Source organism: Sminthopsis crassicaudata, chromosome 6, assembly GCF_048593235.1.
Source record: "Sminthopsis crassicaudata isolate SCR6 chromosome 6, ASM4859323v1, whole genome shotgun sequence".
In the NCBI taxonomy this organism is placed as follows: Eukaryota; Metazoa; Chordata; class Mammalia; order Dasyuromorphia; family Dasyuridae; genus Sminthopsis; species Sminthopsis crassicaudata.
The window spans coordinates 237,993,524-238,020,257 of record NC_133622.1 but is presented as its reverse complement, the minus strand read 5'-3'; the positions used below and the strand labels follow the sequence as shown (position 1 = coordinate 238,020,257).

The following is a 26,734-nucleotide window of genomic DNA, read 5'->3' as shown; positions in this document are numbered from 1 at the left end:
GGATCCTGATACCTCCACAGTTCTACGGTTCTTATGAATACATACTGGACAGTGAATCAATTGCCTCCTTTCTGGTTATGATGAGAAATGCATGCAATTATATATCAACTTATTATATTATTATATATAAAATTATATATAACAATGTTAAAGAAAAGAGGTCTCTTTTGAAAATCAGTGTTAATAGAAGAGTGAAGGAAGTATAAAATAAGCTTTAGACGAAATCTAATTGGGAAGGACTTTTATATTGTCTTTTATATTCACACAGAGAGACATACAAACACATAACTTTTTAAAATACATTGATCTATATCTGTTTAAAAATGTTTGTTTCTATAAAGTTTCATACATAGTTTATATGCTGATAAGATGTGGATCAGAGAGATTTGGATTGGAAGAGAAGAGATAAATAGATGCAACCCTCTTTGCTCTCCCATAATTGCATGAGGACCAGAATATCACTTAATTTCTATAGGTTTCAATCCTACATCAGTAACATGAGCATCATACTGTTAGTTTTTGGTTTCTGTTAGGATAATATGACATGTTTAAAAATGACTTGAAAATCCTTGTTGTACTGATATATTTTCATTTATTTCTGTAAGGATCCATGCAGAATCCTAAAAATATATATATACCAAATGAATGAAAGCTCAATAATTTTTTTGCAAGCATTTACAACTTTCTATTCAGACACAATACAATGATGATTCTCTGGTTCTTCCTGACTTTCAGCAAATATTTATTCTTTGATTACGGCTTGCTGACAACAATCCTTGGTAGCATACATTGCTTTCTTCTTGACTTTAATACATTTCTGCTATTGACAAGTGAGCTTCTATCGTTTATTCTGTATCTCTCATGGGCCTCCTCATCTTAACCAATAAATCTTTCTGAGTTATTTTCCTACTTCATTACATGCCTCTTCCAGGTGGATAATTAGACCATAATAATATAAATGAAGATACTTTCTGTCATAAACTGTTGCCTTGCCAAACATTGCCTAATATGATTATTTGAAGGGCCCATTCTCTGTCCTTAAATATAGAGACTAGGTTTTTGCCTGATAAATACTCATATCAATACAATGTATTTCTGAATTAAACAAATGGTAATAGTAACTTCAGAGATTATTAAATATCTATTGCTTTTCAATGTAACATTTTTTTTGTTATAATATAAGCTAAAGCAATGATTTCCCTAAAGGCATAACAAAAAAAAATTTGTGACAAAAGGAAGAAATATAAAGAGATAATCTCATGCACATGGATCTTAGGCAAAACACTGCTTGCATTTAGGTAACATGGCAAAAAATTAAATATATCTAGATCAAACCTTGGGCAAAAGTAAGGTTAATACAGTTTATAGATTAATTTTGATATTACTATTGAATTTTAATAATATTTTCATAATCACAACATTATGTCAAATAATTAATAATTATTGAATATGATTGGTTCTATTAAATATGAGCTCATGACCAAAAATTAATTTCAAAATTGTTGTCACAATAGTATGAATGAGAAAATGTAAAACTATATTGGATTTCTTTGAATTTCAGGATACATTCCCTGTTTCTGTCAGATAAATTTCTGTGCCCCAAAGTCCATTGCTTCTAATTTGAATTTCCTTGCCAGTTTTCCATGATTCATGGGCATCCAGGGCACCTGAGGCATTTAGGCAGAGAACTAATTACTTTTTCCAGATAGTAAAGAATAAATTATAAATTGTATAAAGTCAGGGCACTTTGATGGTTCAGTGAATAGAGAACTGCCCCTTAAGCCTGGAGGATCTGAGTTCAAATCCAGCCTCAGTCATTTAATAGTTACTAGCTTTGTGACTCTGGCCAAGTCATTTAACCCCACTTGCCTCAGGAAAAAATAAAATATAGGAAGTCATTGAACCTAAATTAACCATGATTAGTAGAGTTACAGAAGTTAGATTCTTGTAAAAGTATAAAGAAAAAGGAAAGACAGGAAGAAAGGAAGAAAAACCACATTGAGAGTACCTTCCAGTTAATCAATCAGTGAAAGCTACATTGAAATCAAATAGGCACAAAGGACAACCAGGGAGCAGAAGATGGCAGCAGAAGGAGCTAAAAAGCAGGCAGAGAGCCAAGGCACTGAAATGCAGCCTCAAGAACTTGCTTTGACTGTGAAAAAAAATCACACAGTTCCCTAGGCTTTGTTACGTCACCTGTAAAAGGGGTGTTTTTGGTTAACTTCTCTGACGTCCTTTTTGCTCTATAATGCTCTGTCACAGAGAAAGAGATCAGACTATTGAGCTTTTCTTGAACAGTTCCCACAGGATAACCCAGCCTGGAATCCACATTCTTTCCAGTCCTGCCACCAGTGTGAGGGAAGAAAGGATGGAGGTCACAGGAGAAGGGCCTGAAGCCCCTGTGTGCAGGAGCCAGGGGTCTAAGCCCAGAATGCTCTGCCAAAGCACCTTCAGATGGACTCTGACCTTGCACAGCTCACTGACTTTTCTCACACATTCAGCCTGAATCAGAGCTCAGAGCTTCTCCTTCTCCTGGGTTGAGCTCAGACTCAGAAGTTTTAACTCCTTTCCTGTTAAAATGAAAAAGGCAACAATCAGGATTTCATTGTTTCAGTGCAGAATCTGCCAGTGTCTGAATCATAAGCAGCTGAGCACTGCATCTCCATCCACTCCCTTTAGTCAGGTCGGAAACACTTAAAGAGGGAGATAAAACAGAGGTACCAACAAGTGCTGAAGAAAAGCTGATATGTCCCTGCTGTAATCTACAAACAGAATAATCCCACTGAGGCTGCATCTGCAAGGTCTCTTTGGCATCCCAAACACTGAAAAAATAACTCTTTTCCCCCTACGTGAGATTTCTAGGATTCTGATCTCTGTGACAAAATTGTAAAGTTACTCACCAGTCTTCTCTGTGTTGCCAAAGAAGTGACTACAGTTGTGAGTGTTTGTGAGTGTGTGTGTGTGTTTCTGTGTGTGTTTGAGTCTGTGTGCTTGTGCAAATGTGCATGTGTGTGCTCTGTGGGGATGGTCAGTTATAAGCGCAGCCTTTTCTGAGCTCATCTCCCCCAAGAACTGCAATTACCCTGATACCTCATAAACAAAAGTTGGCAGAATGTATCTGCCATGTAATGACATCCCTTCATCTCAATTAAAAATCCCCAACAATTATTAAAAGTGACTAATTAGTATCTCTAAAGGAGCAACACTTTGAAAAGTAGAGTCATTTAAATTGTATGTATTCCTGTGTATTTTTTGGTTTACTGTGTTTTTAATATTGGATAACATGTTTATAGACATGAGTTTGTAGTAGAAGTATAAGAATAAATCAAAGATTAAACTATTTTAGGAGAATTAGTCTACCTAACCCATACTTTTTATTAGTCTACTTATACTGTAGTTAGAAAAACATGACTGAAAGAGCTTGCATGACATGACCCAGGATTTGGAGGAGAAAATGAATGATACTTTCTATTTGAAGTCGGGTTTCTTTAATTAAATAAAGACCTCTGTCCCCTCTATCACCTGGTTGTCTGATCACTGAATAAAATTTTCCCAATTCTCTTGTGAATTCCTCTAATCTTTGCTTTGCCTGAATTTGATTGATCCAGAAGCCTGGCTTGATAATAAAACTCTTTCGGAATTTATTTCCCATATAAAAAACTACAAGCTTCAAGGCTCTAGCATAATGCTTATTTAATAAGAGAAAGTTGAAATAAAGTTTAAGTTTAATTCTGAGAAAGAGGGCTCATGACGTGTGAATTTCTATGAAATCATACACAGAGCCAATCAGAGAAGGAGACACCTCCTGCGAATGGTGCAATCTCTATGTGACTAGAGTTTCTGCCCATGAAGGCGTCCCTGTTTACTCACAACAAATCACATGCAGGGATCTCAGGCTAGATGACTCTATTTACTTCCTGATTGCCAGGTACCTGACTCTTCCCCTGACCCTTACAATGAAGGAATACTATCCAATGGTTCATGGTGACAGCAAGATGGGAAAAAAGTCTCTAGTATTAACAGAGCAGGCCCTGCTTGATTGAAATGGACACTTTCATTGGACTAGCACTAGGCCACTCAGCTTCAGATATAGTAGAATATATGTCAAAGATGGTGTTAAGAAAAGGTTCTGTTTCCAGGATAATATAACTAGGCCACAAAGATAAGGGATGAGGTGCAGTCAAATCAGTGGTCTATACTATCTTGTCCACAAGTAATTCAAAGACTACAAGACATGATAGACATTCCTACACAGTAAGATTCATTATTTGGTCTCATGGTTCTGTTATGGCACATGCTTAATTAGCTTTATTAGTATTAACCTCCCTTGGAGGAGCTAAGATTTCATTAACATAACATTGAGTAATGATCAAGAAAAGCAGACATATTAAGAGATGCATGTGAACATTCTAAAACAAAGTAAAAAACCACAAAGAACACTTTACCTATTGTTAATAATATCTAGAAAGTGACTTTTGTGATGCCATCTTTTGAAATTAAAGCTTCTGTTATCTATAGATAAAAAAAAAAAATGATGGTCATAATATTTTTCAGGCATTTGGTTAAAAAAAACAGGATGACACATTTACAGAATATATATATATATATGTGTGTGTGTGTGTGTGTATATATACACACACACACACATACACATACATATTACATGTTTTTCTGAATGTATGTTTTTTTATTCTTTATTCTGTTTTTAAAATTTAGAAACATTGCAATAGTATGTAATAAATGAATGAAGATAGATTGGGGCTTAAGTTGAAATAGGCTATTCACTATTTTTATCCTATACTCTATACAAATCTCTGTATTCAATGATAGAGAGAAAGGGTAAACAAGAGAAGTTTAATGCCTTTATCTAGGATTTAGAGATAATAAAAGACTGAATTAATAGTTTGCTCTTGTTTGTCTTTCTATTGAGGTTTTTAAGGAATGATTCTTGCATTAATCTGAATTCTGTGATTTTCATTGAAAGTTATTCTTGCAAATATTTTCAAGTTATTGAATTCTTCTGAGTTTATGTATTGAGCTTCCTTTTCAACATAACACATTTTTGTTGAGATTATATTATGATGTTTTGCTAATTTTCCTTACTTATATAGCCCTGAGTTTCATTTAAAAATCTAACTTACTTCACCTTTTGGAGGATGTGGTGGAGGGGTATTGCTGTTTAAGTTTTAGGCTTTATTGTGAAAATTATTATTATTTCTTTGTTTCCCTGTGCTTTTCATAGCTAGCTCTTGCAGTTTGTAAGTTTTCTGTGATTTTAAGATTGTATGATGTAGAGAAAGGCATGTTCCCTGTTCTCTTTATGTGAGTTCTACTTCTTATTTTGGAAGAGACTCTCTCCTCCCTAAGGAATGCAGGCAATTGTGCTTCTCTCTTGCCTTGAAACTGTTCACCAAGAACTAGGAACTCTACTTCCTCTTTACTCCAAACTTAAACCAGAGCCCTTGGTTCTTTATGATCCTAATTGCTTCTCCACCCAAAAAGTAGAACTCTGAATTGGCCATTGGGCAAAAGAATGAGTAAAACCTATTTCTGCTTCTGACTGAAGTTATTGTTTGCTGGAAAAATGTCTCTACTAAACACTTGTTGGCACCAGAAGAACATTTGATGCATTATTTTAAAGTTATTTCTGAGGGAATGCTGAGAAGTGTCAGTTCAAATGAAGTTTCTACTGTGAAATCTTGGATCTGCCATCCTTTTTAATTAAAAAAAAATATTGTTCCACCAAAATTTTTCTGGTGATGCATTTTATGAATATTTAATTTTTCATTCCATTTTTTTTCTGATCCTTTATTTCTTTGGAAATCCATTATGGTATGCTCAATTCTTATCTACCTCAGTCATTATTTCCTTGAAAGCTGATTTCTGAAATCATTCGCATATACTCTTCTTTTACTAGATGAGTTTCTCATTGATACTATCTGTAACTTTCTAGGAATTATGCATCACTTCATGAAATATCAAAAATCCATTTTTATTGTTATTGCTTGACTTTTTCTGTTAAAAATTTTGGTATGAATTATTTTTGTTCTTTTATACCTTTTTGCTAATTTCCTTTTTCTAATTTTATGATTTTTCTATCTGCTCTGATTTGTCTCACAAATTTTATGTCAAATATTTCTTTTTCAATATTATTGTTCCTTCTCTGGTTAATTTAATTGCTGCCTCCTATTTTCCTCCACTGCTATGGCAAAGACTTTTTATTTGACATAGTTCTTTGAAGGAGGATATCCTCATGTTCTTTATAGATTGTGTAGTGAGGATCAAATGGGAACCTGGCAGTGTTCCTGTACAAAAGTATTCCTGGGGAAGAAAGGATTTAATCCCATTTGTCTTCTTCAAACAAGATTTGTTTCCTTTCTCCCATGGACTCTTCCTCTATGCTACAGTTGGATTTATTGCAATAAATAAGTAAAATTAAGCCAAATAAATTATTGAAGTTGCTCAAACCTGAATAAGTATTTTATACCTAAACAATTATTCTATGATCTCTTTGTCATATATAGGAGAGTTCAATGGCATTCTCAAAAGCCAAAGACACTAATGGTGGAAGGGTTATGGCTGATACACTCTTAGAAAAATGGATGTTCAGAGAGTGAAATCAACTCTATTTAAGAAAACTGTTCTTACCTTCAAGATCGGGAACATTGGGTGCATAAAGAGAACTACTTAGACTTGGCTTGAACCTCAGATTTTGATTGTTCCTATTTTATATATATTTTTTTCAGAGAAAAATTAAAAATAAACAGAATACAAAGGACTTGCTCAGTGGACACACACACCAAAATCTAAGTAGTGTGACCAAAAATTGGATCCCAGAATCAAAATGAACTATTCTCATTTTATTTATTTATTATTTATTCTCATTTATTCTCAAAGCAAATGAACAGCCACACTGTTCCTTCTATCAATGCTTTTCAAAGTATTATTTCTTTTTCTCTGTCTCTTTCTATCTGTTTTTCTCTGTGTCTCTCTGCTCTCTCTCACAGTCTCTCTCTGTCTTTCCCTATCTCTCTGTATTTCTCTCTCTCTCTCCCTCTCTCTCTCACTCTTGCTGTTTCCGTGTGTGTGTATCTCTGTCTTACTCTTTCCTTTCTCTGTGTCTGTCTCTCCGTTTCTCTGTCTCCCTCTCTCTGTGTGTACTTACAAACCCCATTTCTCATATCTCTCTTTAAAAATGTTTGAAGAATTGAGATATATTTGAGGAAGAAGGAAAGGCTTATTAAAAATCTCATTTTATGTAAGAGAAAAAAAGAATTAGGAAAATGAAGTTTTGAACAGAGACAGTGCTTGGGTCTGTGATTTTCTAATAATGAAAAATAACATTTATTTATTTATTTTTTTTTATCACATATCTAGTTAAACCTGTGCAAAACCTTAACCTCTTTTGTCATTGGTTCTTGACATTTCTGTGTATTGAACTTGGTGATATTTCAAGGTGTCTTCCATAAAAGATGGAAATACAATTTGGAATTTGTACCAACCATCATTTATCCTTGCTCTGTTTGCTTTGGAAAAAAAAATTATTGGTTTGGTGGACAGAACCATACATCTGAAAAAGCAAAATACTCATATTCTGATGAGAAATTTCACTTTTACTCTAGTGTCCTCTTTCCCAAATAAAAGTTTTAAACTGAAACTTTAGAATTTATTTTCTTCTTTGAAATTTCATAGTTTACATGTATTTGTTCTGAGATTTTAATTAATGAGGATGAGAATTTTTTATCCTTTTGAAATATTACAACAACTGAGGATCTGTGAATCACTGCTGATTAAAACAAAAGGACTTATTGATGAATAAAATAAAGTAAAAAATACAGACATAGGTATTATCCACTGCTTTTCATCTTTAGATTTTTCCATTACAATCACAAAGATGGAACTAATTGAATAAAAGCATACAAAGGTAATCATGAGCAACAAGATTACTTTAGTGGCTCTGATTTTGGGGATGGCAATAGGGTTGACTATTGCTAGTCATGAAGTGCTATGAAGGAGTTGGACTTGCCATTTGTGTCTGAATAAAACAAACACCATATAGCATCATAAAGTGTCTTCTAGATAAGTGCTTTTGAGGTATAAACAGCACACCACTCTATAGAACAATATCCTAGGGTGTTCTTAACATTATTGATTGTGTTATTCCTAATACCAGTCACATGTAGATACACAAACACATCTACCAACAAATTGAGTACGCACATGAATTCATAGGATGGAACAATGTACTCTGGTGCTTTGGGTTTCAGCACTGCCTATTTGGAGATGTTGGAAAGGATGGTGATGGCCTGGAATACACTAGGAGGCAGATGTTGCAAAGTGAATTCCTCAGGACACTCTGCAGATAAACCATGATTTTGCATTCAGTGTCACTCAGGACAATTTTGTAGATACAAACTTGGATTGCAATTGGAACTCCTCTAAAAAGAATTATTACAATATGAGAAAGGAATAAATTAACAATAATCACATCAATGGGTTTTTATCCTGTGACCAGTAAAGTGCAAACCATTCCCAGACTCCAATTATAATCTGAAGCATAGGTAAAATGAAGAGGATGTCATTGTTAGATTGCATTCTTTATTCTCTTTGACAGAATCTATATTTAATTGCAAAATGATCTGGGAAGGAAGAGAGAGTATTTGTTATAAATCCAGAAATTCAAAAACTGAGTCTGTACATATCTTTTCAATGACATGAGCTGAGGTATTTCTAAGTTAGTACAGAATTACAGTTTTATAAAATATTTTACTCTCACCAGTTTTTTTTTTTTTTTTAACTTTCTTGATGCAAGTATTCTTATTTTGGGACATTAAAATGATTTTATTTATGATAGGGATTTTAATTCTGTTTTGTATCTAATGTGTGTATTTGTTTATATATTTGATTGTTTGCTTATATAAATATATAAGCCTTATTTTCGAATGGCATTGATATTTTATAGATCAGCTAAAAACTGAAGACTGAGAGGATCAGATCTGTTCTTACAGAAAAAGTTAATAAATCCATATAATTTTATATTTATTATTTACAATTTAAATGCAAAATAGAAAAAGGAAACAAACCTTGCCATGTGCACAACAAAACATAAGAAAAGATTCAAATTATAAAGCAATAAATTTCCTTATGTTGAAAGCCTTTATAATATATACTACACATTGTGTTCAGAGCCCACCGAGGCTCCTCGGTGCTGCGGTATTGTCACACTTAGGGGGGATTCAGATTTAGAGGCGTTCAGTCATAATCCCACAGATGGTAGCTTACCCCCATTGGCTCCTCAACCAAGCACATACACCAAATGTCTGAACCTGCAGTTCCTCTTGTACTGAGCCAGATTACTATGGCGACAATCCCTCATCAGTAGCATCTAGGTTTTTTCCACTATGTAGTGTAGTGTTTTACTTTATTTTTCCCCATTTCTTCCCCTTCCTCCTTCTCCCTCCAAAGAAAACTACAAACTACAATTACATATATATATATATATATATATATATATATATATATATATATATATATATATATAGTTTGTAAAATGCATATGCAAGCATATGAATATATATGCAAACACATACGTATATACATATATAAATATACATAGATATGCATATACATAGGTATCTCTAACCATATACAGATAGATAGATAGATAGATAGATAGATAGATAGATAGATAAATAGATAGATAGATGGATGGATGAATGGATGAAGCTATATAAGACTACAATGCTTGTTTATGCCTCTGTATCTCTGAAGGTGAATAACATCATCCTTCACAAATCCAAGTATTTCCACAGTTTTCTAAATGTAAACCTACTTTTTTCCTTTTCCCTACAACACCATCTTTAATTTTGTATGAAGCTAGGATAGATTTGTCAGGCAAAATCAACACTATTTGGACAGGGTCAGTGATACACCTATGCTTATTTGGGTTATATATCATTAAGGAACAGTGTTTTTGGTATTTTCTATAGTTTTTAAACCAAATATTTATGAACCATCTTGGGCCACTTGTGATTGCAAAGTAAATACAAATACTTTCAGTAATAGTTTTCTGTAATTGTAAGACTCATAAATTCTTTCACTTCTATTATCCTATTACCTTGTATATGGGCACATCTATGACCACAGAGTTACATTCAATTGTAACTAATGTAAAACTGTCACTAGGAATTTTCCCACTACATGCTTTAAATATTCCAAAAGGCATACAGTGCTTAAGGCAGATTCTAAAAAGTGAAGAGTCTTTTCCAAGTCAGGGAAAAATAAATATGCATCCAACAAAAAATGTTAGAAAAAAAGCTTTCTCAAAGGCAACATTATCCATCTCATCCATCATTTGTATATACTCTTTACTGACTATATAGGCAGCTTTGGGCCAATCCAGAAAATAAGCTTGGGCAACAATTGCTTTTCCTTAAAATGCAGTTGTGATCATCTTTTTATCACTCTGTAACCTCCAAATGTTCCTATTTGTCTCTAAAGTCAATTATAAGTTCCCCTGTTTAATGTTTAGGGTTCTTTGCAATCTGACCCTCAACCTAACATCCCAATGTTATTTTACACTACTCTGAGGGAAATTGATATTATGCTCATATCGATAACCAGTTTACTAATTTGTGATCCAAATTATTTGTGTTTACTAATTTGTGATTAGATTTGTGATCTTTCCTATTTTGACAAGACCTCACTCCTGAAAAAGCCAAGATGTCTATGAAGAGCATGATCCCAGTAGAGTAATAGGTTGAGGTCACTTCTGGTCTCCAAGGTATCTGCTCAACTAGTTGGGGATGGACCCCACATATGGGATCCTGGTTTTTATTACTTTATTAAAAGGATACACCTCCAGGGAATTTGAGCACTCTTCTTGCTCTCTTTATTAAAATTTAGGATGACCCTGATCTGCAAAAGGGAAAACAAGTCCTTGAAAATATTATTGAGATAGCCTATATTTTTTCTGGCTCAAATTGATTTGGTATTGCTATTCAGTCATGTCTGAGTTTTTGTGACACTTTTTGGAGTTTTCTTCACAAAGATACTGGAGTGGTTAAATTATGAGGGGCAGCTAGGTGGGACAGTGGATACAATGCTAGGCCTGGATTTAGAAAGATTCTTCTTCTTGAGTACAAATCCAGCCTCAGATATTTACTCGCTGGGTAAGTCACAACCATGCTTGCCTCAGTTTTATCATCTGTGAAATGGGATGTAGACTATTGTATTGTGCTATCTTTGCCAAGAAAACCCCAAATGACATCACAAAGAGTCAGACATAAGAGAACAACAATAGCAGATCTATCTTAACCACAAAACAAAACAACAACAAAAAATCACTATCTCCAACAAGTTTTCAGTGCTTTGTTTTATCTTTTGGAAATCAAGTCAACCTAAATTTAATAGAGAAAAAGAACAGTGCTCATATTGATTCTACAACAATGTGATTGACTCAATAACTGCAAATTTGCATAAATGGTATCCCCCCCCCATCTAGAAACTTCTATAAGTTGAATTGTGGTTTATTTTTGCCCTTAAATCACAAGTATCTAGCAACTGCCTGTCATTCACACATGATTAATAAATGGTTGTTGTTTTATTGCTTGATTTGGACTACTTTCCAATATAACTAAAACAGATAAAAAATTTTTCCTTTGTCCTTAGCTTTGAATATGTAATATTAATCTTAGTTTATATTATACTTTTATACTCCTAGTACTATTCTTATAATTGTAATGCAGGAGAAACTTAGCAAGACAGAGATTAGAGAGTATTCAATACAGAATTTATTAAATGGATTTACTGGGACCAATGGATTCATGATTGGTCCCAGGGATGAAAGAGATTATTGTCTTAAAGAATCCAGCACTGAATATTTGATACAGGATTTTTTATAGGTTAACAAGAACAATAACTTAATGGGGGATGGGGATCACCTAATGGGGGGAGGCACCTATGATAACATAATGGTGGGAGGTACTAGAGAGGCTCCTGATATCTTAATGATATCTAAAATGGATAAAGATCTTTATCCCATTAAACATTAAGAGGGAATAAGTATAGCCTAAGGTCTAAAATATAAGACCTTTATCCTATCAAATATTAAAAGGGAATAACCTGAGGCAGAGTAACTGAATAGGACAATTAGGGAAATTAGGTTAGTACATTAAAAGAGAATTGTCCCACAACATAATGTCCACACATTCATATCCTTCTTTTACCTAATTTTGCTTCTATACTTCATATTAACCTTGAAAAAGTAACCCAAGATCCTGCTATAGAAATTTTATTAAGGTATTTTTACAGTGGAATTATTTCCACACATATGTGATGAAAAGTTTTATCATTTGGGGGAAGTCAAAATGGTCATTGAAATTAATTTTAACTAAGTTGAAATTAAGTAATATTTGTTACACTTTAATAGATACTTTGGAAATTGTTCTCTTGCTTCTATTTACTTTACTTTGCATAATCTTAGGCAATATTTCTCATTTTTGAAAAATTCCTCATACATTAATTCTGTATTCTGCCTACTCTTCATAGACAGATTCTGCAACACTGATCAGAATGGCTCACAATTTACTCTATAGACCAATTACCAGTCCTCCAGCTGATGCCAAATCTGTTAATCCATTCAACCTCTTTTCAAAAAACTTGATAAGGATTAAATCCATTTTGCTATTACTGCTGCAGCTCCACCTGCCAGAAACAATTACAAATCCTTAGAGGAGCTAAGGGGTCAGTATATCATTCCAACTCTGAATAAAGTCAACAATAAGGCTTCCTTTGCATTCAGAGGCAGAAGAAAAGTCTGAGAGGTTTCAGGAATATATTTTAGGAGCTTATCTCAGAGGGAAGGGTCTACATGTATGACAGCATCTCTCACTTATTCAGTTCTGTTTCTAATTATAGGCCAATGGAAAACGGAAAGAGACTGTGTTCTTGGGACTAAAGAATCATCTTAAGTCTGGACACTGGAATTCTGAGAAATTGGCTTTGGAAAGGAATTTGCCTCAGGTGGAACTTTCTGATCCAGGTAATTTTTCATGATACCATTAGCTATGCTTTTTTTTTTTTTTTTTTTTTTTTCATATCCATTTTAAAAATACTCTTTTATTAAAATCATGATATTTTCCCTCAGGATTTATACTATGTTGGATCACTGATTTGTGCTTTCAAAAAAAAATAGATATTGTCAGTGATTTTTTTTTTGTTTGTTTTTCACTAAGTCCACAGAGAAATGGTGAATTGTGGTATAATTCAGTATTGATTAGAGGAAAAAGGAAGTGAATCTTAAAGATGTCACTTCAAATCTATTAACTAGCAATATAATCCTGACCAGATTTGTTTTGGTCCAGTCTTGTTTCCTGATCTATAAAATCATTTCCATTTCATCATTTTCATTTCTATATGTACTTCTAAATCTTTTATATTGGCCTGGAAACAAGATCTAACCTTTGCAATTCTAGTTGTCTTTGCAAAATTAAATTTTAAAAAGAAATTAATTTTTTTACTTCTTTACCTATCAATCTGTTTATTGCATTAAGGTAATGTGACAGCATCTGTGGCAATAGTTACATAAATCTTCCTTTGAAAAAGCAAAGACTATTCCAACATTAAAGACATACAATTTGAACAAGCTAGTCAGCTATGATTTATTGTATTCAATGAGATTGCATGAAGATGGGAGCACTTTTAATCTGCAAGTATATATCCCATGACCAGTTGTCTAACTACTTTGGTGTTTATAATAGTAAAATAAATGTTTTATTTTCTAAAGATTTATAAAGCACATTTGCCATAATAATACTGAGGAATCAATAGAGTGAATATCATCATCTCCACTAAATTTAAACCTCTGTGTCCTGATTTGAAGTTTAGCACTCAATCTTCTCTAATTCTTATTGAATAATGAAAATATTTTGTAGTGAGAAAAGTGGAAAATGTAACAGGATAATCTGAGTCCAAATCCAGCTTCAGACACTGGTTAAATCAGTTAACAATGAATGCCTCCAAGAAAAGAAAGGAAGAAAAAAAGAAAAAGTAAGGAATGGAAAGAAGGAACAAAGGAAAAGATAGAAAAGAAAGAAGGAAATAAAAGAAAAGAAAGAGAGAAGGAAGGAAAGAAGGAGGCAAGGAAAAGAGGGAGGAAGGGGGAAGGAAGGAGGAAAGTAAGCTGCAAAGGAAAGAAAGAAAGAAGGAAGGAAGGAAGGAAGGAAGGAAGGAAGGAAGGAAGGAAGGAAGGAAGGAAGGAAGGAAGGAAGGAAGGAAAGAAGGAAGGAAGGAAGGAAAAAAGAAAAATATTCATGCCATTAGAAAATGTAACAACCAGAAGATGCTTAGAAAAAACTCAGCACTAATCTCCTGCATTTCGATTCCATTAAGAAGAATAGAAAATCACTTTCTAATGTAAGAAATTATGGTTACTGCTCTTGATGGTGAGTAGACTTGAATTAAGCTAAACATACCTTACAGTGTGTCAACAGTAGAGGAGTCACTTAAAATAACACAACTTCTTTCTTAAGCTATAAAATAATGATAGACTCTGACATGGTAGGCATATTATTGTTATATTTGGAGTTGATAGACCAGGTTTTGAGTATCATGTCTGATGCTTACTATTTGTGGGAAATCATTAAGTTATTGGATAAGTGATTTACTACACACACATACACACAACATACAACACATTCAAATGTACTCATATATGTGTGTAGATATATATGTGTGTGTGAATACATATACAGTTTATACTATATACTCATATATATGTGTGTGTATGTATACTTACACATATAGGACACATAGATACATCTACATTTATAAAAGCATATATATATACACACACACACACACATATACATACAACCATTATACATTATAAAATGTACATTATATATATGGAAATATATTGAAATATATACATTAACAACTGAATATATGTATCTATATGTGTTAATGCATATGTATAGGTATGTTTATATGTATATGCATGCACATATATTAAGCATAGCTACAATACATAAATGTATATTTTTATATAGTGCATTAAGGCTTGTAAAGTTTTTCATGTATATTATGTGATATTCACAATATGTTATGAGGTTATTGCTATCATTATCCCAAATTTACTGAATCAGAAATTGAGGATGGAAGAAATGACATGATTTGCCTGAGATAACAAACCAGTATGTATCTTTTCCAGAATTTGAATTCATCTTAACTGACCCCAAGTCCAGAATCCAAATCACATTTATCTTATGTAAATTATTGTAAAGGAATTAAGCAATTTAAAGAATTGGGGGAGGGGGGAGATTACGGTAGAAAAACTAGAAGTTGGAGGGATCCAGAAGTACATGTACAATAGTGATCCCTAAAAAGTCACATATGTCAAAATATATGTTGAGCTTGCAATAAACTAAAACTATTAGATATTTCTCTTATAAATTGTTGTATTGACCAATTGTATTTATATTTTATCTTTTTTTTTTTTTTGGCTCATTGCCACCCTAACTCTCCTAGTTCCTCTCATTTTCCAGGAACAGAAATTTTCTTGTCTTGCACTGATTCCATCAATTTCCCGGGCAATGAACTGAATTTTTATGGAACCGAACAACAGTTCAATTGGTCATATCAATTCACAAATTGTATCCTCTTAGAATCAAAAGAATTGAAATGAGTGAAGATGTTGGTTATATAATAGACACAACCCAGAAATAACATGTATTAAAGACAGACCACCACCTCCTTTTACTCACAGCCACAGATATGAGGAACAGATACCTTTTAAATTGTAAGCTACAAAAGAGCTTAGAGCTTCTTTAGTTTAACTCTTTTACTCAAAGAGGAGGACATTAAAACAAATGGATAAATGTTTCTTGAGGTCATATGAATAATAAACAAGAGGTTTAGAACTGGAAGTTATGTTCCCTGCCAAAGCAATTGATTTTTGTGATTTACTGAGGTACCTACGTATACTTTCTCTGCTTGGCCATTGAAGGCACAATTGAAACCAGTGAGTGATGGTTAAAATGATGTGATGATTGACACAAAGTTAGAAAAATGATCTAATAGTTAAAGCTATTTGAAAGTTAATAAGTCTCTCATCAATGGACATCTGCAACCAGAGAAATAAAAATCAAATGATTCTGATAAAACTGGACTCAGGTTAAACAGTAAGCAGCACAAATACAAAATGGGGGTAACAGGTAGCTAGATAATATGAAAAACTTCTCAGTTTGATATGTCTTGTCTTCATGGCATGACAGCAAAGAAATTGAAAGGAATATTCGCCTGAATTAAGAGAAATAAATCACCTAGAATCAGAAGGTATCAAACTTGCCATTAAACTGGGATTTGATGTTATAAAAATGTTTTTATCCCAATATCAAATTGTTTTCCTTGAGAAATAGTTGACTCATTAGAAATTTTAGACAGTAGATAGACCCTGGATTTCTTTTGCATATTTCAAACTCTCTTATTATAAGAACTAATCATTGTGATTGTGGGGGGATTAACTTTATTTCTAGAGGGTTGTGTATGTGTGTGTATGTATGTTATAGCATAAATATATTGTGTAGGTGTCAGGATATATGTCCTGAAATTTTAATATATGGTTGGGATTAACAAGAAGAGAAAAATATATTTTTCATACTCTTTTTCCTTCTAGACATTTCTGCTGGTTATTACTAAACATTGTTTACTGAAATATTCTTCCCAGTACTCAAGAGAAAATGAATTTACAGATTAATAGGAGAAAAGGCTGAAGAGAAGGATTATGGAGGCAGGAATAAGAATTAGCTTTGGTTCCACCTCACTTCAGAAATCTACCAATTAAAACAATAGGGATTATTCTTTTACTTAAGTTACTTAATGCCTTTCCCACCAATATTTAAAATGTTGTTCACCTGAGAAGATATGAAAAAACATGGTTTATTAAATTTAAAATATCCAATCATCATCACTATTTGCATTTCACTTAAATCAATATGAACATATGTGTTTTTCATCCCCGTGTATAGATGGAAGGTATTAATAATGTGACTGAATTCATTCTCCTGGGCCTCACACAGAATCCAGAGATGCAGAGAATCCTATTTCTGATGTTTTTACTTATCTACTTGGCAACACTGGTGGGCAATTTGCTCATTGTCATCACTGTCACCTACAGCCAGGTTCTGGGCTCCCCCATGTACTACTTTCTGTCCCATTTGTCCTTCATAGATGGCTGCTGTTCATCTTCCATGGCCCCCAAAATGATAGTTGACTCACTCTCTGAAAGAAAATCCATCTCCTTCAATGGCTGTGTGACCCAGATCTTTGCAGAACATTTCTTTGGTGGCGCTGAGATGATCCTGCTCACAGTCATGGCCTATGACCGCTATGTGGCCATCTGTAAACCTCTACACTATATGACCATCATGAACCAGCGTTTGTGTGGCATGTTGGTGGGGCTTGCTTGGCTAGGGGGCCTTCTTCATTCTACAATTCAGATTGTGTCCATATTCTGGTTGCCTTTCTGTGGTCCCAATGTCATAGACCATTTTATTTGTGATTTCTTTCCTTTGCTGAAACTTGCCTGTATTGATCCTTACCCCTTTGCTCTCTTTATTGCTGCCAACAGTGGAGTGATGTGTGTGCTAATATTCATCATGCTACTTACTTCCTATATTATCATCTTTCACTCCCTGAAAATACATGGTCCAGAAGGAAGGCAAAAGGCCCTCTCTACTTGTGTTTCCCATATCACTGTAATCATCTTATTCTTTGTGCCCTGTATATTTATCTACTTTCGGCCTATGGCCACCTTTCCCATTGATAAAAGCATGGCTGTATTTTATACTATAGTGACGCCAATGTTAAACCCATTGATCTATACTCTGAGAAATGCAGAGGTAAAAAGTGCCATGAGGAAGTTATGGACACAAAGATTCACCTGGAGTCTCAAATAATATACTGGGAAGAGACAATATAAAAATCAGGATCTCTGTCAACATTTTTCGTCAAAATGAAATTTATTCCTCGTGTAAATACTATATGAAGGAGATCATATTTATATATATATATAGAGAGAGAGAGAGAAAGAGAGAATTATAATTATTTATTTAATGATTATTTATATAGCCCTCACTGAGTGCTCAGTTGCTTCAGGTATTTTGTAAAATTGCAGGGGGGTCCAGCTTCTGCAGGGGGTCCAGGGGTCTGAGCAGGAGGAATAGGGTCGGCATCAGATGAAGACAGGAGTCATGGGGTAGTTTGACTGAGGAATTGATGGAAGTGATGCTCCCACCTTTCTCAGGTTCCTTCAGGCTTTATTTTTATACAATATCATTATCATATACTTTTCTTTAGGTCAACATAGTCTTCATACATGTGTCTGACTTATTAACCTTTATATACTCCTACATTCGACATTAATATTTCAGTAAGTTTTTTCATGGTTAAGTGTTAATTATTGATTACATTATGCAAAGCCAATAATGAAAGGTAAATGTTGTCAGTGAATTTTGTTAATTTACTTATGTCTTTGTCAATTCTATGGATTGTTGGATTCCTCTATTTCCCTGACTTGGAACCATGTACATAGACATTTAAGGCAATTCCTAGTTATACTTTAACCATCTATTTGTTCCTAGATATATTGATCTTTTCTGAGTCTAAGTTGGTAAACACCATTATTTCCTGGACCTTTGGATTCTCTCCAATAGTGACTATGCTTTCCATGTTGTTCTCTCCTTTATCATTTATCTCAGTGAGAGATTAGTTTTATTAGGACAGAATATGCATGTGGAATCATTTCTAGTTAACTTGCCCAAATTCCCCTTGTCACCGGATTTTTTTAGATAATGTTTAGTGCTTATCAAGCCAATTCTACATAATATAGGAAATAATAGTCCACTAATGAGAATCATAGAAGGAAATGATGTTCCTGCATGAGTGCTGTGCACATTTGATCTCAGTGCTGAGCTTTGCCAATCAGCTGAGAGATTTCAGCTCCCAACATAAAATGTAACTGTATATATGAATCTAATATGTTGATTGCATCATATCACCCCTCTCATTCTGCTATTACTCCCACCAACCCCTCTTTCTGCTATTCTCCAAATCTGAAACCATGACCAATAAATTCTAACACTGGCCTTGATTACATGAATCATATTTTTCTTAGAATTCCATTTGCCATCCAAACATCTCTGTTACTTTGCAGAACTTAGTGTTCCTTTCTGTCCCATTCCCTTTATCTTTTGTTATCTCCATTACAATATAATTTCTTTCAGAGCAAAGATTATCATTTACCTTGTATTTGTGTGCCCAGAATTTAGGGCACTACTTAATAAATAGTAAGTACTACACTCTGTTCTCTCTGTCTCTCTCTTTCTGTGTCTCTGTGTGTGTGTGTGTGTGTATCTCTTTCTCTGTTTGTGTGTTTCTTTTTCTGTGTATATCTCTCACTATTTCTTTGTGTGTATATTTCTGTGTCTCTCTATCTTTCTGTCTTTCTGTCTCTCTGTTTCTCTTTTTGTCTCTCAGCAATCCAATCCTCTTTGATAGGTTTTCACTTTTCAATTTTCATGTTTTCTCTCCTATGATTCACTGTCTCTTTTGTTTTTCCATCTCAGTCTTCTTAGATACATCATAATCCATACTGTGCCAATTACTTTTGGATGTTTCCCTATGATTTGTCCTCTGTATTCTCTTCTTTTTCTATACTCTTTTAAAATTATATCAGCTTTCAAGAACTTTTCATCTCTCTTAAGTGGCACATTTAGATATCCAGCCTAGATAATATTCCATAATATTCATATACCTTAATTTATTCAGCCATTCTCCAATTGATGGGTATCCACTCAGTTTCCAGTTTTTGGCCACTACAAAGAGGGCTGCCACAAACATTCTTGCACATACAGGTCTCTTTCCCTTCTTTAAAGTCTCTTTGGGATATAAGCCCAGTAATTGCACTGCTGGATCAAAGGGGATGCACAATTTGATAAATCTTTGAGCATAGTTCCAAATTCCTCTCCAGAATGGCTGGATATATTCACAATTCCACCAACAATGTATCAGTGTCCCAGTTTTCCCACATCCCCTCCAACATTCTGCATTCTCTTTCCCTTTCATTCTAGCCAATCTGACAGGTGTGTAGTGGTATCTCAGAGTTGTCTTAATTTGCATTTCTCTGATCAGTAGTGATTTGGAACACACATATGAGTGGAAATAATTTCAGTTTCATCATCTGAAAATTGTCTTTTCATATCCTTTGACTATTTATCAATTGGAGAATGGTTTGATTTTTTATGAATTAGTCAATTCTCTATATATTTTGGAACTGATGCCTTTATCAGAACTTTTGACTGTAAAAATGTTTTCTCAGTTTATTGCTTCCCTTCTAATCATGTTTGTATTAGTTTTGTTTATACAAAAACTTTTCAATTTGATATAATCAAATTTTTCTATTTTGTGATCAATAATGGCCTCTAGTTCTTCTTTGATCATAAATTCCTTCCTCTTCCACAGGTCTGAGAGGTAAACTATAGTATGTTCTTCTAATTTATTTATACCCTCATTCTTTATGCCTAGGTCATGAACCCATTTTGACCTCATCTTGGTGTATGGTGTTATGTGTCAATGCCTAGTTTCTGCCATATGAGTTTCCAATTTTCCCAGCAATTTTTGTCAAACAGTGAGTTCTTATCCCAAAATCTGGGGTCTTTGGATTTATCAAACACTAGATTATTAAAATTATTGGTTGTTAGCCACCCTAACCTCCACCCGCCCTGGAATGTACTACAGTCCATGCTCAGAAATTTCTGGTTCTAACCACAGCTTCATGCCTATCTTATTAAAAATATCCATCCTTAAGTATTTTGAAAACTGATCACACATAATACAAACCTCTTTCTTTGAACCTAATCTATTCCCCTGATCAACTAGTCTATTTCTTAGCCAATACCAAACTGCTACTTTATAATATAATTTTAGATCTGGTACATTTAGGCCACTTTCATTTGATTTTTTTTTCATTAATTCCCTTGAAATTCTTGATCTTTTGTTTTTCCATATGAACTTTGTTGTTATTTTTCTAGGTCATTACAATATTTTTTGGGAATCTGATTCGTATAGCACTAAATAAATAGATTAGTTTGATAGTATTGTCATCTTTATTATATTTGCTTGCCCAATCCAAGAGCATTAGTATTTTTCCAGTTGGTTAGATCAGCTTTAATTTGTATGGAAAGTGTTTTGTAGTTTTGCTCATATAATTTCTGATTTTCTCCTGGCAGATAGATTCCTAAGTATTTTATACTATGTAGTTACTTTAAATGGAATTTCTCTTCGTAACTCTACCTGTTGGATTTTGTTAGTGATATATAAGAATGCTGATGACTTCTGTGGGTTTATTTTGTATCCTGAAACTTTGCTAAAGGTATGGGTTATTTCTAATAGCTTTTTAGTAGAATCTCTGGGGTATACCATCATATCATCAGCCAGGAGTGATAGTTTGGTTTCCTTATTACCTATTCTAATTCCTTTAATTTCTTTGTCAACTCTTATTGCCAAAGCTAGCATTTCTAATTCAATATTGAAGTAGCTCTTATCTAGTACTTTCCACCACTTTTCTAATAGTCCAGGTTCTGATTAATACCTTTCACTGTGTTTATCATATGCAAGACCCAAATGCTAATAATCTATAGTATATTCACAATTCCCTTTGCCATTTAGATTGCCTCCACTTATGATTTTACCAAATTAGTGATTTCCTATGAATCTTGTCCTCTAGTATCACCCAGGCTTTATTAAAGTGATGTTCTCTTAATAGAAGGAGTGTAAAAATCTTGAAATATATACACATTTTCTCAAATATAATACAATTTATTCCTAATACTGATGTCTGTGCCCTTATTTTCTATTTGTAATGGTTGCTCAAGACACATGTAAAAGTAATAAAGCATAATTTCAGGATTTTCAGCCTATATAAACATATAGGCACATATGGAAATATATTTTAATACACACAAAGAAAGGGTATGGATTTTAATTTTTTTTTTATTTACTTACAAATAGTTAGTTCAAAAACATTTTAAAAAATCAGTCTGACTTAAATCAACTGTTGCTGAGTGAAATGAGCAGAACCAGAAGATCACTATACACTTCAACAACAAAACTGTATGAGGATGTATTCTGATGGAAGTGGAAATCTTCAACATAAAGAAGAGCCAACTCACTTCCAGTTGATCAATGATGGACAGAAATAACTACACCCAGAGAAGGAACACTGGGAAGTGAATGTAAATTGTTAGCACTACTGTCTATCTACCCAGGTTACTTATACCTTCGGAAGCTAATAATTAATGTGCAACAAGAAAATGGTATTTACACACATATATTGTATCTAGGTTATATTGTAACACATGTAAAATGTATGGGATTACCTGCCATCGGGGGGAGGGAATGGAGGGAGGGAGGGGATAATTTGGAAAAATGAATAAAAAAATAAAATAAAATAAAATAAAAATCAGTCTGAAATAAAAAAAGTGGTCAAACAGGAAAAAATTGAACATTAGCATCTTGGGTGTCAGTGAACTTAACTTGATAACACAGGTGAAAGTAATTCAGAAGATCTTTGCATATGCTAATCTGGGCAAGGGTTCCTTGAAAGAAATAGACTAGACCTCAAGATAAGTAAAAGGATGGGGAAAACAGTTATTAAGTAACAATCTCAAAATGGATATCTGTTTGAATTCAAGACAAAACATTCAATAGCACAATAATATGATTACATTCTAACCACTAATGTCAATGGAGCCAAAGTTATTTAATTCTATGAAGACCTTAAACATCATCCCCTTTTCATATCTACAAGGGGTATTATATAGCTCACTCATACCTATTCAGTCTGATGATTTTCCATCTTTTCTTAAATGTAAGACTAAGGAGAAGCTCTTGTTCTGAGCCACAGTCAGCACAAGGTCTAGTTTTAGCTGACTATATAGACCTTTTTCATCTTTGGCTGCAAATTGTAGTCAATCTGATTTCGTTATTGACCATATGATAATGTTCATGTTTAGAGCCATTTTTTGGATTTCTCAGAAAAGAAAAAAAAAATACTATCACCAGTGAGTTGTTTGGGCATAATTCTACTAGGCTTTTTTTTGTTTTTGTTTTTGTTTTCTTTTTCTTTTTTTTCCCCCTGCTTCATTTTGATTGCCTACTTTAGAATTCTAATTCATTTCTATGAATATGACATAACATGAATAGATATATGCCTAGATATGTAGATATATAGAGATAGATAAAGCTATAGGTATACCGATAGATATAGGTATAACCTTTAATTTTGTCTAGGAAATTATTTCTCTCATACTTTAATGGCAGAGTTCCAAAGAAGGAATACAGTGAAAACCAATCCTCAGTAAAATGGTGAAGAAAGTCTCCAGTTCATTTTCAGTGCTTTTTCTCTGCTTTCAGACAGCCTCTCCATCCTTCATCCCCACCTCTGCACAATCCCAAGGATCCTATGAAGGTCAGGTGGCCTTCTTAGACACAAACAGCTATTATACTCATTCACACAGTGTTAATGGTTTAAATACATATTTAAATACCATCTGATCAAGATGGTGGGAGGGGGGAGAGTAGGAGAAGCAGGATTTCAGATCCTAGAATATGGGTGCATTAAGGACAAACCTGATGTCAGCATATATGATTTTAGGTTTGATATTGAGAAAATTTATAATCATTGAGCAATTAACAAAAGGAAGTTTACTTGTCTCAAATATAAGGAGGATATTTAACAAGAACACAATAGGATAGCTATTGGTAGATGCACACCACCATCTGAATTCTCCTTCTGGAAACACATCTGGACAAATCAAGATGTGTGGAATGAGATTTTCAATAGAAGGGCATGGATACCTCCAAGGTTTTTTGTTTTGTTTTGTTTTGGAAACTGCCTCAAAGAAGTAGAACAATTTGATCTTTTCTGTTCCTTTTTCACTCAAGTCCCATTGTTGCACCCTTTAAGGGAAAATCTAATCTTATCAATATTTGGGTGCTGGGGGAGAAGTTGAACCCTGAGAGAAAGTAGTTATTTTTTTTCCCCGCCTTCCCCGCCCCTGATTCTTCATCCATACCATAGGAATATGAATATTTTACTACTTCATTAACTGATAGTGAGGAAAATACTTTACAATGCATCTTGTTTTACATCCATGTGAACTTTAATTATATAAAATAATGTTTTTAAAGCATTTTCAGTCAATTCTGAGTCTTCATGACTCTGTTTCTTTTTACTTTGTTTGTTATTGAAGAATACTGAAGTAGCTTGCCATTTTTCTTCAGATTCTTGAGATCATTTTAGAGAATTAAGTAACTTGCCCAGTGTTACACAGTTAGTATCAGAAACCAGATTAGGAAGAGGAATCTTCCTGATTTCATACCTGACACTTTATCTCCTACACCATTTAGATGCCTGTATTGAAAATAATATTTGTTGATAAATAAAAATGGAGTAAGTGATGTTATTAATCAGTAATAATGTCAAAAATTAAGCATATAATATGTTAAATTATTATCATATTTGAATATTATGCAATTATATATAATTATATCCTTAATTTGCTTTGATGTGAACGTAATGTAAATTAAATTATATCTAATAATTAATTGTTTTTAAAATGTTGCACAGCATCCATAAAACCGATAGTAAAATAAGGAGTGTATTCATAAAACTATCAATGAGAAAAATTCTCCCACCAATTTCAATGACTATAACAAAAATATGACCCCCTCTCCAATTTAAACTAAAAATGCTTTGCTTACAGGCAAAGATGTGAATCATAACAGAATATATTTCTTTTTTTTTTTTTTTTTTTCCCTAAGGCTGGGCTTAAGTGACTTGCCCAGGATCACACAGCTAGGAAGTGTTAAGTGTCTGAGACCAGATTTGACCTCAGGTCCTCCTGAATTCAGGGCTGGTGCTCTATCCACTGCGCCCCCTAGTTGCCCCCTGAATATATTTCTTTTACCAAAGAACATTTAAATTTCAGAAATGATGATTATCTCCAGAGAATACTTCATTTTCTTTGTTTATTTTTAATGCCTATGTTAAGAAAACTGTATGAACTGAAAAAATAATTTCCATTCATTGTTTTACTAAGTATTCTTCTCTACTGATTAGTCTTTGTTGTTATGGATGTTATCAAATATCAGTTTTAAGACACTTTAAGTTATTTGAAGTCAGGGAAGATATCATGTAGTTTTAAGATACTTTTAATGTTAGAGTCCTTGGATACAATGCAGACTTAATAAAGGTAGGTAACTATTAACTCTATGGCAAATATTTTGATCATGTTTCTTTTAAAGTGACTTTGTGACTCCAAAGCTTTTTTACAGCTTTTTTTACTTCAGCATTCCTAAGGGTATATATGAGGGGGTTTAGCATTGGGGGCATGACTGTATTAAACAAAGTAACCAGTTTATCTGCTTTACGGGTGGTGTTTGGACGAATGTATATATAGATACAGGGAACAAAGAACAGCAATACAGCAACAACATGAGAGCCACAAGTTGAGAGCGCCTTGCGTCTACCCTCGGCTGACTGAGTTCTCAGAGTGAACAAGATGACAGAGTAGGAGACAACCAGGCAAAAGAAGGCAATCAGTGAGATCATACCACTGTTGGCTACCACCATGAGTCCTACACCATAGGTGTCAGAGCAGGCAAGTTTCAGCAGTGGGTGGACATCACAGAAATAATGGTCAATCACATTGGGGCCACAGAAGGGCAACTGGATAGTGAGGAGATACTGAATGATGGAATGAAGAAATGCTCCAATCCAGAGAATCAACACCAAGGTCCGGCACTTGCTGCGGCTCATGATGACTGTATAGTGCAAGGGGCGACAGATGGCCACATAACGGTCGTAGGCCATGACAGTGAGCAGGAAGACCTCACTACATCCAAAGAAATGCACAGCAAAGAGCTGAATCATGCAGCCATGGAAGGAGATGGTTTTCCTCTGTGTGAACAAGTCAGTCATCATCTTTGGGGTGGTGGTGGAGGAGTAACAGACGTCTACAAAAGACAGATAGCTGAGGAAGTAGTACATAGGAGAGGTCAGGTAGCCACTGAAATTGACAGTGACTACAATGAGTAAGTTTCCCACTACAGTTAGGATGTAAATCATTAAGAAGAAAGGAAAGGCCATCCGCTGCATTTTCCAGCCTTGCAGGATTCCCAAGAAAATAAATTCTGTCACATTGCTTGGATCTTCCATACATAAGCTGCTTTGCGACTAATTATTGATCCAAGCAAACCTATACCTGCAAGAAAAATTTAAAATGAAGAAGCAAAACTTTACTGTGGAGAGTGAAGAGTAACTAGCATGAAACGTAATCTGATAAGCATTTATTAAGGGTTCACTATCTGCAAAATATGCTTTATGAGTTAGGGAAATAGAAGATGAAAAATAAATCTGCTCCCAAAGAGTTTACTTTCTGGAATGTCATTTTGAACTCTCTTCACCTCAATTTCTCCACAAATAATTCAGGGATTTGAATTAAATCAGTTTATATTCCCTTCAAACTCTAAATCTAATCTATTGTCCCATATTCTTGGGAGGAAGAGATGCTAGGAATTTAAACAATAATATATAACAATTATTCAAAATTCCATAGTCCTATTGAACACATTTTAATTTCATTGGAGATGTAGTGGGCAGAATACTTGACTT

The 26,734-nt window shown here is 33.9% G+C and overlaps 2 protein-coding genes and 1 pseudogene across 3 annotated transcripts; 1 reads left to right on the top strand and 2 right to left on the bottom strand.

Annotated features, from left to right (window-relative positions):
• Positions 1 to 7,716: 7,716 nt before the first annotated feature.
• On the bottom strand, positions 7,717 to 8,595 carry LOC141546150 (vomeronasal type-1 receptor 1-like; annotated as a pseudogene).
• A 7,013-nt stretch (positions 8,596 to 15,608) lies between these two features.
• LOC141546029 (olfactory receptor 4C5-like) lies at positions 15,609 to 17,957 on the top strand. 2 transcript variants are annotated; one of them, XM_074273511.1, is made up of 2 exons: positions 15,609 to 15,624; positions 17,035 to 17,957. In XM_074273511.1, exons 1-2 carry the CDS (start codon positions 15,609 to 15,611, stop codon positions 17,955 to 17,957), a joined length of 939 nt encoding a protein of 312 aa, XP_074129612.1. The 2 variants fall into 2 exon arrangements, with proteins under 2 accessions (XP_074129612.1, XP_074129613.1); XM_074273512.1 differs by lacking the exon at positions 15,609 to 15,624 and having other exon boundaries at positions 17,028 to 17,957.
• Positions 17,958 to 25,348: 7,391 nt separating this feature from the next.
• Positions 25,349 to 26,278, bottom strand: LOC141547395 (olfactory receptor 4S2-like). Its single transcript, XM_074275837.1, has one exon. The coding sequence runs from the start codon at positions 26,276 to 26,278 to the stop codon at positions 25,349 to 25,351; it is 930 nt and encodes a 309-aa protein (XP_074131938.1).
• Between the last annotated feature and the right edge of the window lie 456 nt (positions 26,279 to 26,734).

Bases quoted from the DNA above. Each gene is read 5' to 3' on its own strand.
- LOC141547395 (XM_074275837.1), bottom strand. From the start codon at position 26,278: ATGGAAGATCCAAGCAATGTGACAGAATTTATTTTCTTGGGAATCCTG.